Raw genomic sequence first — 15,813 nt, 5'->3', positions numbered from 1 at the left:
TTGCTTAACGCGTTGTAGCACTGAACTTCGCTAATACGGTAAAATACAGTACTGTATGCTGCACCTGATAATTTGTTAACTACAGTAGTAGAAAGCGCGGCGGCGACCAGCAACTCTTGCAAAATAGGGAGGGATTGTGATCCAGTGTCCTTAAAAAAGCTACCCGAAACCCGACCTGAACCCGAGGGAGGGATTCGGTTTAAGTAATTCTGCGCTAATACAGTGTTCGTATAGCGATTGGACTCATTTCGGGTTAGAAAATCAACAACTTGATCAGGTTTTATCGAGTTTCGGGAGGGATACGGGTTAAGTACAGTACAGTAATTCTACGCTGATACAGTGTTTGTATAGCGATTGCACTCATTTCGGGTTAGAAAAATTAACAACTTGATAGGTTTTATCGGGTTGACCAGACTGCCAATGACTGTTAATAGCAGTATTGTTACCGTACAGTACGTACTGTACATTATCGGTACTGTACTGTACAGTACAGTACAGTGAAAAAAAATAATAAGGAAACTCAACTCGTACAGTACAGTGCTGTAAATCTCGTGATAAACGCATGTACAGTACAGTACAGTACTGTACGCTACAAGATTCTACAAGTTCACCGTTTTACTCGTTTACCTACTGTACTGTACGTACAGTACACTGTGCGGCTCGGTGCTTTCATTCAAAAACAGCCTGGTACAGTATAACTGTACAGTTAGTTAATACAGTTAATAGAAAGTGATTTTTAATATTAGAAAATGTCTGGAATGCCTACTGAAGTTCAACCTCTTCTTTCCCCTTGCCACTCAAATGTCAATGGTAAGAATTACACATAGTGTTTTTAATATCTGATCATTTGACACTGTAAAATTTTGGAATTGCTTGAAAGAATGTCGTAAAACTTACTGATACTTTGAGTAATACAGTGTAAGGCATTCATTTTAGTCTTCTCAAAGACAAGTAAAATAAGGATATGATTGACTTTATCGGAAGAAATAGGAGAATCTTACGTAATTATTGATGATATTCCTGCAGTTTAATATAATTGGTGCGTTATTGTAAGATGTCAGATTTCATATTTTAAAATCTGATTGGTTACTGCATTATGATGAGCTACCACATACTGTACATTCAATACCTTGAAATAATTCTATCGAAAAGGGTTATGGTTATTGACTCTGTGAAGTAAATTACACTGTATACGCGTTTATTAATTAATTGATTATTAACAGCAATTTATAATCGTATACTTGCTATCACTTTTAACGCAACATATACAGTCGTGAATCATGGTGTTATTCTGCAAACTTCAGCATTTCAGCAATATAGCTATACAACAATACATTGCCAGAAATCATTACCGATAGTGAAAACGTACACATGAGTGTACCTGTATTCCCGCTGAGTAACAGTGATGACCGGCTGCGCGAGAGCACATTTGTGGCAATAAAAATTAGTGTTAAATTGTTTCGGCTGGTTTACTGTATAATGTAATTAATTGCTGATTCCCGTGTTATTAGTGCGAGTACTAATTGGCCTGAGCTTGTATTGATACTTTAATACCCAGTTAGTTAAATTACCGCTGCATGAATTTACAATGTGTTTTACAAATTTTCCTTTGACCTGAACCTGCACTGTCTTCACCAATAAAGTTGCTAAGTTACAGTACATTAACATAACTAATATTTGTTGATCATAATTATTAAATTAATGAAATTAAATAAAATTTATGCGTAGATATAGAAAAATTGAGTAACAACGAAAGAATTTATACGTAAATATCGTAACATCCCAGTTGCATAACTTTATTATTGAGTTTAAATACTATACTTCTGGTGTACAGCACACAAAGTCATCAGTAGCTCACCGTTTTCAGCCTCTTCACTACTCTATACAGTACAGCGCGAAAGTTTGAAGATTAACATAATACAGTAACTGTTCTTGCAAGAATGTTAGGCTAATAAAGCGATTTAAAAACCCGAGCTGTACAATTAAAATTATTTGCTTGTACTCAATCTGTGGAATTTTTATGATTAAATGTAGATGGAAATTATCGTGAAGGAAAATTATCAACGTTTCTTGGTGTTGTTGTTCCATGTATTTTATCAATATTTAGCGTTATTCTGTTCTTACGTCTCGGATTTGTTGTTGGACAAGTTAGTACCCGTTTTCTATGAATATATCGTAAGCTGAGATTGTAAAGTAGATTTGTGTGTATCGAAAAATACTGTACTGTAGATTCGATGTTGTGAAGGCCTAAGGTTTGTATTGATGAAATTATGGCGTTATATTTTACTTCAGTGCCACATCTATCTCTGTCTTGGACACTAAAAATCTTCTTTACCAAATCATTAAACGTTTTTACTAGCGATATTACCATGGACTACTGTTTAAATTATCTAATCATTTTTAGGCAGGATTTTTAACAGTTATAGGAATGCTGGTTCTGGCATACGGTCTAGTATGTATGACTGTTCTTTCAATTTCTGCTATATCAACGAATGGGGCAGTCAAAGGCGGTGGAGCATACTGTATCTTGATATATTGATCGACTATTACTTAATGCGATTGCGTATGGTGCATATTTCAACAGAATCTACCTCTTATTGTAAAGGAATACTATTAAAAAATCTATACAGCCCATCCATTTATGAGTTTATGAAAATTAAAGTATAACCTATTTGCTAAACAGATGCAGTATAGTAATGTAGTCCTGCCTTATTGAAGAATATTTGAGAAATAGGTATTACATTGATTCTTACATAGTAGATATATAACGATAAGAACAAAGTTGAGATAATTTCCCTAAGAAAATGTTTGCAGTTATGATAAGTCGTGCGCTTGGTCCCGAATTGGGAGGATCAATAGGAATTATTTTTTACTTTGCAAATGTCTTCGCTTCTGCTCTTTACGTAATTGGTAGGTATTGTTAACTATTATGTCAGTATTCACAGTAAGGCTTATTAGATTTGTTAAAATTATCTCCAATTGTTTTTGAGGATGTGTTAAGTTTTTACTTTCATTTCATATCATCAAGGTTTCACGGAAGCTGTAATAAATAACTTCGGCCCAGATGGAGAGTTAGCTAATGGTAGTAAAGAATTTTATTACATATGATTATAATTTTAAGTACTGAGATACGTGATTTATAACCTATAGTGTATTAAATTTACAGCGATTCCCGGGAGTACTTGGTGGCAATACCTTTATGGCTCACTGGTTCTGCTTTTTTGTTTAATAGTTTGCGTTTTCGGTGCTGGTACGGATTTTTCATTAAAAGTTCGTTCGTATAATCAGTTCGTAAACTGCTGACGGATTGCACTATCGTAAAGATTTTGGATTTTATGATTTCAATATCTAGGAATTTTTGCGAAAACATCGCTTATCATTTTTTTAGCCGTTATGGTAGCAATCAGTTCGTCTGTGGTAAGAAGAATTATAAATGTACTGATAATATTACGGTATCACTGCTTTAGTTACATATCAAAAGGAGCGGAAGTAGCTATTTTCTTTCCCTGTGGCATATTTAGGTTAGCTTTATTGCTCAAAAAGCCTTTGCTGTAAATAATCAATCAATTTTAGTAAGTAACCGGTGATTTAGGGAGCTTTCTTGATAGTGAATTTCTGCCATAATAAGTATCTATTTGGAATCAGGCTATTTAATTCAGGCTCACTTTGTACTGTTTATAATAGAATGAAAATGAAACCGTTTTAAATTTTGCTTATACCGGCTGGGATATTGAAACGTTTCGTAAAAATTTATATGTATGTGTAATTATCACAATCTATCGTAATATAAACCTGCTGAACTAATTTACACCTACTCATTTAAAAATTTGATTTTTTGGAATAATTCTATAGTCAAATTATACAGAGGATATTACCACAGGAATTAAACAAGATTTCCAAAGTGTTTTTGCAGTATTGTTTAACGGATGTACGGGTATAATGGGTAAGTTGTTTTCTTTTACTGAATGTTAGTTTAAATATCGGTATAAAGTTATCAAATGAGGAAATTTTACTTCTTAATTGTTAGCGGGCGCAAATATCTCAGGAGATTTAAAGAACCCGAGTAAAGCCATTCCTTTAGGAACATTATTAGCGTGTGGAGTAACATTTATAGTTTACATTTTACTAGGTTATTTTAATCTAACTAGCATATCTTTCCCTAGCTCAAAGTCTATATGTTAAGCAAAAAAGTCTTTCTCGATTTGTTTTAGTCACTTTTACAAGTTTTACTTGTTCAAGAGGATTATTACTGAATAATTATAACTATATTCAGGTTAGCTATAAATTTTTCGATATACAATATTGTAATTAATTCTGTGCGGACACTAAATGTTGCAGTAACTACTTAGGCTATTAATCTATGTCCACCTCTAATAACCATTGGAGTTTTTGCCGCAACCTTATCTGCAGCGCTTAGTACACTAATTGGTAAGATTAACGGATAATCTGCAACTTACGATTTGTTTTACTGTTAAATTGCTGATCTCAGATAGGTTAGATATTTTTGAGTGATTCACTTATTGGCTGATGTTGCAAGATATAATTGACAGCTAGGCCTGCAGTAGTAGTAGAGATTATTTATGATTAAAGTCTTTATATATCTTAGGCGCTTCAAGAATACTCGAAGCTGTTGCTCGGGATGATATTTTAGGTATATTAGACTAGTATGTTAGCTGATACATGAGCTATTCGAAGCTTATCCGGCTAGATATATATTCTACCATTCTATTGTGTAGATCTTTAATGTTATATTGTCATGAAATGGTATAAAGGTATTTTCACGAGGCCGTTTGCAAAATTGACAAAGAAAGGAGAGCCTCTTCGTTGTCTCTTATTATCATGGTTCTTTGTTCAGGTTTATGTCATTTTAGCATTGTTAATACATTTTAATCGAATTAATATCAATTGATGAAAGATTTAATCCCGCAGATAATAATAATTGCGAAAGAGTTGAATGCTATTGCTCCAATTGTTACCATGTTCTATTTGCTATCTTATGGAGCCACAAATTTTGCATGCTTTTTACTAAGAGTTGCATCTGCACCTAACTTCAGGTATATAAGAAGCTTGAAGATGATTTTTTAATAATTGTCAGAGGAACTTACTATAAAATTTTATTGTCAATAGGCCTACTTTTAGATTTTATTCCTGGCACCAAGGTTGAGTGAATGTAACATTAATAAACACCTAATTGATATTCTACTTGCAATCTATAACGAACATGTTATTCTTGCTAATGGAATACATTTATTTTTGACTTACGGGGGGGATCACTGTGTTCTCTAGCTCTATTTGGATTAATTGGATGCCTGGTGCTGATGTTTTTTATTAACGCCCTGTATGCCACAATATCGATTGGTAAATTGAAATAACGGCGTGCGACTATCAATTGATCAATAGTACATTATTGGATATTTATGTTACAATCATTGAAAGAGTAGCACTTACGAATGGTTTGTTACTTTATAGCCGTCATGATCGTCCTTTTTGTAATTATCTCCGTTCGTGGTCCCGTTACGCCATGGGGTGATCTTTCACAAGCCGTAATTTATCATCAGGTAATAAAGAATTACGGATATACCCGTATGACTCTGAATCGTAATTAGAAAACAGTATATTATTAGCAGTGTTCATAAACACCTAGTTCGGACTCTTTCCTTTAGGTCAGAAAATATTTATTGCGCCTGGATGTCCGTAAAGAGCATGTAAAATATTGGAGACCGCAGGTATGTATCTATTACGAATTTGTGCATAATGACCTTGTGTGTGATATCGTAGATATTTGCTATTTCTCGGTAGTATCTGTCAGAAAGACAATACCGACGTTATAGGATATTACTATGTATAATACGATTATTCACTATTGTATATATGGATATGATCTAATCGGCAATATTTTAGATTCTGCTGTTAGTCTCAAATCCTCGCTCTTGTTATCCTTTGATCGATTTTATCAATAATCTAAAGAAGGTAATGCAGAGCGTTGATGTACTCTATTGATAGTATTAAAAGCTTAACTAATACTGTACTGATAATTTTTTATATAGGGTGGACTATATATACTAGGGAATGTAATTGTGGGACGTTTTTGTGAATCGGTAGTCTGTAGGATGATACTACACTTTTTTCGTACAAGATCATTTATAAGATCCTTAAGTATCGGTTTAACATAAGCCTTTATTATAGACATTAGAAAAACATCGTTCTCAATTCCTTGGGTGGCTAAGTTTTGCTGATAAACGCCATTTAAAAGCTTTTGTGGAGATTACCACGGCCAATTGTGTCCGTGATGGAGCTCGCAACCTTATGTTGGTAAGTGTAAAGCTACAACTAATTGTACACTATCGAGTTAACTTACCGCGTAATTTAGTATATCTGAAGTTGTTTAACTTTATGTCAAGAGGTCTTCTAATCTGTTTCCGTAGACTTCAGGTTTAGGAGGCATGAAGCCAAATACTGTTGTATTAGGTTTTTATGACAACAGTGTCCCGTTCGATACTACTGAAAGCTACCTGCAGGAACTGTCACAAAATTCTAGCCATTTCAGCTTTTTATTCCGGAATCGTAATTTTGACACATTTGGTATTCCTATTTTTATGCTAGCCTATTTATAAATCGATATTATTGTGCATTTATAGACTCCAGTTGTATATTACATATGAATATTGTACTTGAATTCTTTTATTATCGCGTTTCTTAGAGGATGAATTCAAACAGTTGACTTCGAATTTTCCTTCGCTAAGATGCAATGTAACTATAGAAAATTATGATTAATAATCTATATATATTGAATGGATAAAGATACTAAAATTTTAAAGTTTTATAACCATTTGATTATGTAGGATAGTCAACAACTATCTAGCCATGATTATGTTGGCATTATTAAAGATGCCATTATGATGCAGAAGAATGTATTGATTGTAAGAAAGTATGTGGTAGTGTTTAATTCCAGAAGTACTACTGTTTACAGTGTATTGGTATTAACTATATCTTTTTTATTTCTGCGTATGTGATGCCGATATGATTATAACCAGTTTTCATAACCTAAAAAAAATTTCATCAAGCTCCATTGGTAGGTTATGTGACAAACCTTTCACTAATATAATAGATAGATATTTATTTTCGCAACTGTTATATAACCATGATGGCTAAAGCAGAAAATTTATTTTATTATAGATATATGGCCCTTTAGTGCTAGTTCTGGTAGCTATATGATCTTTTCGTTATAAGACCTTATTAATTAATGTGATATTGAACGTAACAGGCATTATTATTGATATGAACCACAGATGTATATGATAACACGTATTACTTGGTACTCCAGCTTGGTTGTATCTTACATATGGTGCCGCACTGGTCTAATTTAAAGCTGCGTGTTTTAGCTGTTTCGGGTTTGTTCATAATTGACGGATTGTTTTTTGGTCGTAATGTTAAAAGTATCATAAAGAGGGCCTATGTTACTATATTTACAAACAGATAATCAAGTAATGGAGGAAAGTCTTTATGATAGAATTCAGAAACTATTAAAAGATCTACGGATACCTGCTGAAGTCAAGGTTGGACTGCATATTTGATGACAGGCGGACTTGACCGTTTTCATTAGACTGTAAAAGAAATAGCTATTTTTAAATGTTACGGTAAATTGCATTTCTCACAATATGTGCATAAGGTTGTTACTTTTAATTCGAAACTAAGTCCCTCAATACATGCTAATAGTCACGGAAGCGATTGCATTCAGGTAATGTAAGTTGCGCATTAGTTTCGAAGGATTTCTGTATAACTACAATGAATGAATAATCATATCGCTTTGGAGTGTTATAAATACTTGCTCTCTTATTGAAACAGTGCGTTAATCCGACGCCTTCGCAAGTAAATCGACTGATTCGGACTCATTCTAGTAATGCTAGTAAGTGTACCAGGAATGCTTTGTTTTAATACAACTTAGGACTGTTGTCTGTTCTCAGTCCTATGTGTTGGCTTCGAATTAATGTTTTCCTTCGTGTTCATGCATAGGTGTTATATTCACGTCTCTACCGCAAATACCTAACAGAGAGAATGAATATACTTGTTTTCTGTCCGAAATTGACAAACTATCCGGTATTGAAATTGTTGTGACTATATTTAGAGTATAATGAAAAGTTTACAGTTTATTATAATTGTATATATAATCAAATGCAATTCGTATCTCTAGAGAACTTGCCCCCTATTGTAATGGCACATGGAACGAAAACGGTTACGTGTACTTCTGTATAGGCATTGCAAATGAAGTCTTGTAAAAAATGTTACATGGATAACTTAGAATTAATTATACCTTATTTTTCCACTATGAACTAGTAATGATGCATTAATTATTTTTTATTGTAATCCGGGAAAGATAAAATGTTTATTAAATGTTATGTGATGTGATACATTGTCAGACCTTAAACTATACACTATACTTTAATTGATGTCGACACAAACTTCGATCCGGCAACTTTGCTTAGCATAAAAACGAAATAAGCTTGGTTACTGTTACTCTCTGTTAGTTAACTATTGACAAATATTCTGATCCTGCGAAGGACTCTTTTCTATTTTTAGAGTGTATCAAGAAATAGCATAGTAAAATAATTTAATTTAATAGGCGAAGATTCAGCTAAACGATAGCCATTGATAATTATAACTAATACATGTATAACGAACATGTAGGTATCTGACATTAAAAAACGCATCCATAGAGGTAAACCACCATTATTCTCCATAATCTAGCTTAACCTTCTTGGATGCTCGGCCTGTAACGTATAGGTTATAATAATGATACACCAATTTTATTTCAACGACATGCCGGACCAGCTAAGCTAAAAATTTTACATCGGAATGCCTTACCAGTAAAAAATTTTGTAGCAGTTTTTTGTCGAATAGCCGTGATATCCTGGTCTTCTTCGGCCCATTGTAAGATCAAACGGCGACCGTATAAATGTGTGCTATCTTGTAAAGCTGTAAAGGCTCTCTATGGTTAATTAGAAAAAGCTTTATTACTTGATGAATAGCGAACGCAAGGACAGAGCAGAGATTAGAACCGCATTAATACACATTATTATTACGAATATTCTTTAAATAATTTAGGGCAATATAACTATTTCTATTAATAATTGCAATTAGTGAACACAGTACAGTATGAGAAATGGTGCGCCGAGACTGCAATTAAAGGGTGAATTATTTCTAACACACAAGTGTTTGCTTTTCTTCGAAGTCGTTGCGCTAACAGTTTTACAAAATTAAAGTAGCAAAGCCATCCATCATAGCAATTGGAATATGACAGTGGCATTCATAGGTATTTATCACCTTTGCATCAGCTTTCGTAATGAATTCTATAAACGTGAAGCCTCGATGCTGTTTTCGCTGGCCATATTTTCTAGGGATTCTTATACACTTTATCTCACCGAACACACTATCATTAATTATATATAATTATCATTAAATAAGACTGTCAAGGATGAAGTTTTTGTTGAAGCAAGTTGTATCATTTCAATCTGAAGCATACAAACCTAAAAATTTGCTTCACTTCTGATTTCGTAGCCTCAAATGGCAAGTTTTTCACAAGGATCTTAGTTGTATTTGGTTTGTTACTAACAGACATATTTTTCTTGATAGTTGAAGTTTGGCTGTAAGAAATGAACATTTATTGATTTATTATGAAATATTTTAATTGATTTCGCAAACTTGAGTGTAACTAACGAATGCTGTGTTGACGTAGAAATTTCTAACTCCAATCGACGTCCATCTACCTCACAGTGCTAATAAGAGCAGCTACGTTAGATGTGTTTTGTATTACGCTTCATTCAATATAATCAGAATTATCTGAATAAATGAAGAAGCCAAATGGCAGAAAAGCATAATTAGCATGATATCTAATGAGAGCACCTGTAAATCCTTGATTGTCCGTTCGGCATCTTCTCGGTTTCTATATTCTATAAATCCAAAACCCATAGAAATCTTTTGATCTAAAGATGATTAGTGTCTATTAGAGCACTCGGGTTTAATAATTCGTTAGAGACATTGAATGGAAAAAAAGGTATATGCATACGCGGCTTATTCGAAGTCTTTTTCTTTGGAATAAAGACACTCACGGGTTCACTAAATTTTCGAAATTCCTGAAAGAATTTATTGGTTAATTGTGCAAGTAATCCAGAACCAAGTCTAAAATACAAATGATATACCTTACGTAGCCGGCATTCATCAGTTTGAAAATTTAGATTTCTGATAAAAATTGTGCGCTGTAAATTTTGAGTCTTGGCATCTACCTTCCCATCTTCGTCCACAAATAAGTAGATACAGTGATTTATACATTTTACAAACTACAGACATAATCACATATGCTATGAGTAATGGACAGAAATAATACTGTACTGAGGATTTCGCAGTTAGGAGGCTTTGCGGAGTCATCAATCCCATTGTTATTATCAATTGAAGATCCACTAGCTGCATTAAATACATCAATGGGCGCCCATTCCAAATATAGTGGACTGCTTTTAAACTATTACACAGACAAGACGAAAGACTTCATTATTGCAGTCATAATACTATACTCATAATATTGAGGGTTCTGTATCGGATTCATTAAGCAAAAGAGATGATATCAAATATTACCTTGCTGTAAGCCAACTTTCGAAATCCATTTCTAGCTTCGATATCTTTGGTATATTCAACGAGTGCTGTGATACCGGAGGGCGGAATAATTACACGCTCAATTGATCCATACTCCGAAAAAAGTTCGCAGAGTTCGTTTTTCTTGGTTCCAAAAGGTAAATTTTTAACAATAATGACTGTTTTACTTCTCTCTTTACAAGGCTAAAATATATACATAAATAAGCAAGCTAGTCAGATTTTTATGACTACCTTCGCTTTGTATGATACGTATGCCATACTTTGTCTACTGGTGTTATTATAATTCATATACCTATATAATCGGTTTACTGCTTACTTTTGTTAATGATTCTAGATTTACAGCATGAGACATCAAGAAACTACGGGTATCTGCCACTAATTTTGTTTCTCCTAAAGCTAATCTTACAGCCATACTTTGATCAATTTCCTAAAGATAGAAATAAACATTCGCTAATTGAACACCACAAGACTACTACATTCGATCTATAGTGTACTCTTATGTGTGATTTACAGTATCTAGTATTTTAGCTTTATCAGCATCAAGTTTTGAGGCCAAAGCATCGAGAACAGCGTTTTGATTCAAGAATAGAGAATTCCAATTGTGTGGACTATAGGTAATGAATACTTGCTTAATGAAAGGGCAGCGAACATTCATTTAATTTGCAGTGCGTCAATGCAAAATTTCATTACCTTTCACTTAATTTCTTACGGGAGCTATTGGCGTTTTTTTTATATGATTTAGACGTCAGACTGGATCCGGTTTCAACTAAAATAGCGTTTCGGTATTAGGTAAGCACGTAAGCTGGTAAGCTTGCTTTGACATTTGGATAACGTGGTCTAAGTGTTACGTAATAATTTCGTAAATAAAAAACTACTAACGATTATCGTTACTGGAGTTAGAGGTGGAATAATCTTCTCTACCCGGCAGCAAATGTATAATTCTACCCTTTAACAATTGTAGCATTTGATTACGTTAGTATTGCAAAAGATTTATGGCAAGTTATCTGCAGGTCTGTACGACATGATATGTATAATTATAAAAAAGTATTAACTTTCCGTTGGTACAGTAACAGATTAATTTAGTATATTATGGTTTATGATCATCGATTTTCATTAAGTAAACATCACACTAAAATGAATCTACTGTACAAATATGACTATATGGTTACAAACATTATTAATGCTATATCTAGCAGGTTGAAATGGATACAAGTTAATTTTATTTACTTGAACTAACAAGAAAAATTGCGCCGTCTAAGTCGTTTGCAGCTCTAATGGCATCTGCTGGAGTAGCAAATTTAACAAAAGCAAAGCCGATGTTTCCCTTCCTATCTGCACTCTTCGGCAAATGTACCTCTTTTAAAGGTCCTGCATGTTAAAAATAGTCAATTTTGATTCCATTTCTTAGATAAAAAGGAGTCATCGCAATTAGTGTGATTATTGTAATAAATATCAACTAAAATAAAAAGATACTAGGGAACTCAAAAAAAATCACATAATATACATTATGCAAGCGTAGAGCAAATAGATCTAGAATCAAAATTTTTACAAAGTGAAATACGCCTAATAAGGGTATAAATTATTAGGAGCACGTACAGGTACTTCAAATCTAGCTAGTTCAGTACGTAAGTTTATAACTACAGTATTATCATTTACTGTAATGAGTATAATTTTTGTTACCGTAATTTGACAATAAGTCTTTTATGTCGTTCTCTGTACAGCAATAAGCCAAATTACGTAAAAATAATCTTCCGGTCTACGAGTAAAATAAATTTTCGACATTATAGTGATTTATTCTGAATTAAAATCCTTCACACATAATCCCAATCTTTGTAAATAACGTTGATACCCTCTCAATGTCTGCTACGTATGATTCTTGTCTTCGCTTCATTGAATCTTCCTAAAAAATATTATTATTGACCACATATATTACTTTACAGAAAAACAGTAGAATATGCGGTTTATCTATTAAAATTATTACCTGTGTTTCAAGGCTAATTTGACTGTTGATAGCTGATGTCACAGGGGTGTCACTTATTTCTAAATGCTTTCCTTCGTCAGGAAAAAGTTCAATATACCTGTTACCTATCACATAAGGAGATATCGGTAAGATTTTATCGTTAACTTTCTTGCCTTTGAAAATTATGTTGTTATCATAAAGCAGTTACTAACGGATATAATCTTTATTGCTTTTCATCGCTTTGCAAGCATCTTCTTCGTTAGTAAAATCCACAAATGCTACGCCATTCGGTTTGCCTTTATGATTTGTCATTAATCTGGTATTTTCCAATTTTGTCGGGTGGAAGAATTCCTTTATTTCCTCCTATATAAGTCATAATAGCCTTTTGTCATTCGCAAGCTAAGGCTTTCTGAATATATAACAGTAATCTTCATCCACAAATACAGGCAGCAAATTAATATGTATAATCTGTGCATTATCAGATAGTCCAGTTCGAAGATAAGTAAGCTTCAGCTTATACCTCATTCACATCAAACGGTAAACCTCGGAGTTTAATCGTTATTATATTCTTTGCGGGTGCATTGTCTTCTGTATCACTTTCTTTATTTGGTAACTGTGTCATACTTACATTTGAAACCTTTGACCTAGTATTATCCGTCGTTTGCTGTGCAAAAGGTAGAAAATAAAATCGTTCATCATTTTATGTCTTCAATATAATGAATATGATGTAATCATTCAAGGTAAGTGATTAAAAATATATTAGCCGACGGCTGTTTTTGAAGGCACTTACATACGCATCTAGTAAAAACAAGCAAACCTAGTAAGTTAAATTTGTCAGTTAAATCATGGTTAAAAGTGGCTACAGTAAGTTGATAACACTGTCTGTAATAAATTCATGGTGCGGTAGATACATGCATTAATTTATTTTATATCTCGAAGATTCATACGATTGACTTACCTTCGTGAAATTTAATATGCACTCTGTTCTTTAATGTACCCTGTAATCAATTTATGAATTGAAATTATGTACGCGTAATATCCTTAACAGTCGTCTTAGTTGTATTAAAATCCGTCTAGTTCAATCTTTGTCTACAGTGCTAAAACTAGAGAAACAGTAGTAATGTTTATAGTTATGACCTTATCAGTAGATCTTTTAGACATCACTGTTTCAAAGTTTGCTGTAACGGTTGCTTTATCCATAGGCTACAGCGTCGTTAACGATGATACATTTTAAGAAATTAGATCAGCAATATGTACTCTCGAAGTTACCAGTAAAGAAGAGCAAGGCTACTAGTAGTATTGGTAATATCAATAGCAATCGGAAAACGGATAATTCTTCACATTTGTCTAAGTGTATCGATAATACCTCAGAGATCTTGTTCTGCAAGGGCACATTCTTATCATGAATTAAGGTTATATTTGTCCTTTCCTAGTTTATTTCCAATATATTGCGTTACAACAGAAGGAAAGATTTCGTTAATTGCGTAGCAGCTACACATGCACTCAAGCAAGCGTATATTTTAGCAGTAGGAGTTAATTTCCAAATTAGTCTCATAGCTAATGGTATAATACTGTTCGCCAGCAACATGTAGGTGCGTAAAATAGGCTTAATGAAGTGTACAGTACTTAAAATTGTTATGCGTTATAATTTCTGTGAAACATTATAATACCTAACTGTAGGTCTGCAAATAGTAACTAGCTGATCGAATCTATTGAACTGTTAGTATCACTTTGGGATTTTGAATATTGTAAACAAGAGAGTAGGATAATACATACTGTAGACAGCTCTTACATGGGTACATGTGCATTTACTTAAGAATAAATATCTGCAATTACTTCATAAAATTGTCTTAAGGATTTCTGTTCTTTCTTTACTGCAATCTAATTTCAGAATGGAAGAGCATTATTTCAGGTAAAATGTACGAAAGTACTGTAGTTGTATTATTGTACTGAAATTGTTATGCTTTAAGGATATTAATTGTACCTCTAAATTCTCAATTTTACTTTGATCTCTTTTACTAGTATCTCTCGAAAAACCTTCATGTCGTACTTTTGAAGTACTAGCGTGGTCGCGTTTCGAATATTTTTTCCACACTCGCGCTGCAATTCTTTCATTAAGCGGGTAACAAGGCTCTATCTAGAACGAGCATGCACTGTTTTAGTAAGCATATAAAATATATACAGTAAAGTATTTTAATAAATTCTGATCGTATTTTGGATGAAGCCAATATTGTTACATATTATATATATTTTATTTATCATTGCTTTTATTGCTTGCTTGATAAAAGAAGTTACCTAATTTTGAATAACTTTCACATTCTGAGAACTTACTTCTATTTTGGAGGTATCAATATAACTGTTATTAAAGAACTTTTGAGCCGTTGATGCATCACATTTATGTCTATATCCTATAAAAGCAAATCTACGAAATATTTTATCTTCTGTAAACTTTAGTTGTACGTCTGTTAACTCTCCAAACTCGGAGAAAAGAGCTCTTAGTCGATCTTCAGATATATTGCACGGTAGGTTCTTGACAACGAGTCTTGACATGCTGCTCCAGTTCACGGTTGCTAGTTGTGAATGTGATTTAAAAGGTACGTTCACACGATGAACAGTAAGCAATCCAGTAAAAGCTTTAACCTCAATTAAAGGTCCCTTGCTGTACCTATATACAGTATATAATCACTACTGAACAGTGATTATACAATGAGCAAATTTTGAAGAGCGTGTTTGTGGGCAAGACATACGCGTTTGCATAGTACTTATTGACGCATGCTAGTAAATTACAGTACAGTGCAGTGCTGTATTGTACTGTAGAGTAGCGTTTATGCGTGGTAAAATGAAATGATGCACTGTACAGTGTACTGTACTGTACAGTACATAAACTCTTCAGACAGACAGACTTTTTATACCAAATGAGACCAAAATATCGAAAAATTGGGTTACTTTAGTACAGAATAGATCTTCTGTAGCTATTTTTCTTAATCATGTGTACTAATTTAAGAACATTGATGACATTATGTAACTATTTTGAAGCAGGAATTAATTAAATAAAATAGATTTCAATGTAATATTACTTAATTTAGAAAAAATAAGCGAATTATAGAAGCGAGCAAACGCTTGAGGTGACATTAACGAATGTAAGTGTTTGGAACAGTATTATACTGTACTATAGTATATAGTATACAGTACTGTATGAGGTGGAAATA

The 15,813-nt window shown here is 33.2% G+C and overlaps 3 protein-coding genes across 3 annotated transcripts; 1 reads left to right on the top strand and 2 right to left on the bottom strand.

Moving 5' to 3' along the window:
* Positions 1-749: 749 nt before the first annotated feature.
* TRIADDRAFT_59688 (uncharacterized protein) lies at positions 750-8,253 on the top strand (the record flags this gene model as incomplete). The annotated part of the gene is made up of 18 exons (XM_002115813.1): positions 750-810; positions 2,035-2,147; positions 2,405-2,452; positions 3,151-3,250; positions 3,353-3,417; positions 3,522-3,572; positions 3,685-3,756; positions 3,853-3,943; positions 4,212-4,273; positions 4,350-4,428; positions 4,607-4,651; positions 4,916-5,054; positions 5,401-5,453; positions 6,194-6,312; positions 6,843-6,920; positions 7,670-7,738; positions 7,846-7,906; positions 8,192-8,253. 18 exons carry the CDS (start codon positions 750-752, stop codon positions 8,251-8,253), a joined length of 1,368 nt encoding a protein of 455 aa, XP_002115849.1.
* Positions 8,254-8,727: 474 nt separating this feature from the next.
* TRIADDRAFT_59687 (uncharacterized protein) lies at positions 8,728-11,056 on the bottom strand (the record flags this gene model as incomplete). Its single annotated transcript, XM_002115679.1, has 8 exons — positions 8,728-8,768; positions 8,863-8,986; positions 9,322-9,427; positions 9,525-9,641; positions 9,901-9,947; positions 10,107-10,334; positions 10,627-10,827; positions 10,961-11,056. 8 exons carry the CDS (start codon positions 11,054-11,056, stop codon positions 8,728-8,730), a joined length of 960 nt encoding a protein of 319 aa, XP_002115715.1.
* A 1,389-nt stretch (positions 11,057-12,445) lies between these two features.
* On the bottom strand, positions 12,446-15,154 carry TRIADDRAFT_59686 (uncharacterized protein; the record flags this gene model as incomplete). The annotated part of the gene is made up of 9 exons (XM_002115678.1): positions 12,446-12,544; positions 12,626-12,729; positions 12,817-12,967; positions 13,125-13,268; positions 13,395-13,421; positions 13,742-13,807; positions 13,971-14,033; positions 14,589-14,741; positions 14,936-15,154. 9 exons carry the CDS (start codon positions 15,152-15,154, stop codon positions 12,446-12,448), a joined length of 1,026 nt encoding a protein of 341 aa, XP_002115714.1.
* Positions 15,155-15,813: the final 659 nt, after the last annotated feature.

The sequence above is a fragment of the Trichoplax adhaerens genome, genomic scaffold, assembly GCF_000150275.1.
Source record: "Trichoplax adhaerens TRIADscaffold_12 genomic scaffold, whole genome shotgun sequence".
Classification (NCBI taxonomy): Eukaryota; Metazoa; Placozoa; class Uniplacotomia; order Trichoplacea; family Trichoplacidae; genus Trichoplax; species Trichoplax adhaerens.
Note: the sequence above shows the minus strand (reverse complement) of the source record. Positions and strands in the feature narration are given on the sequence as shown.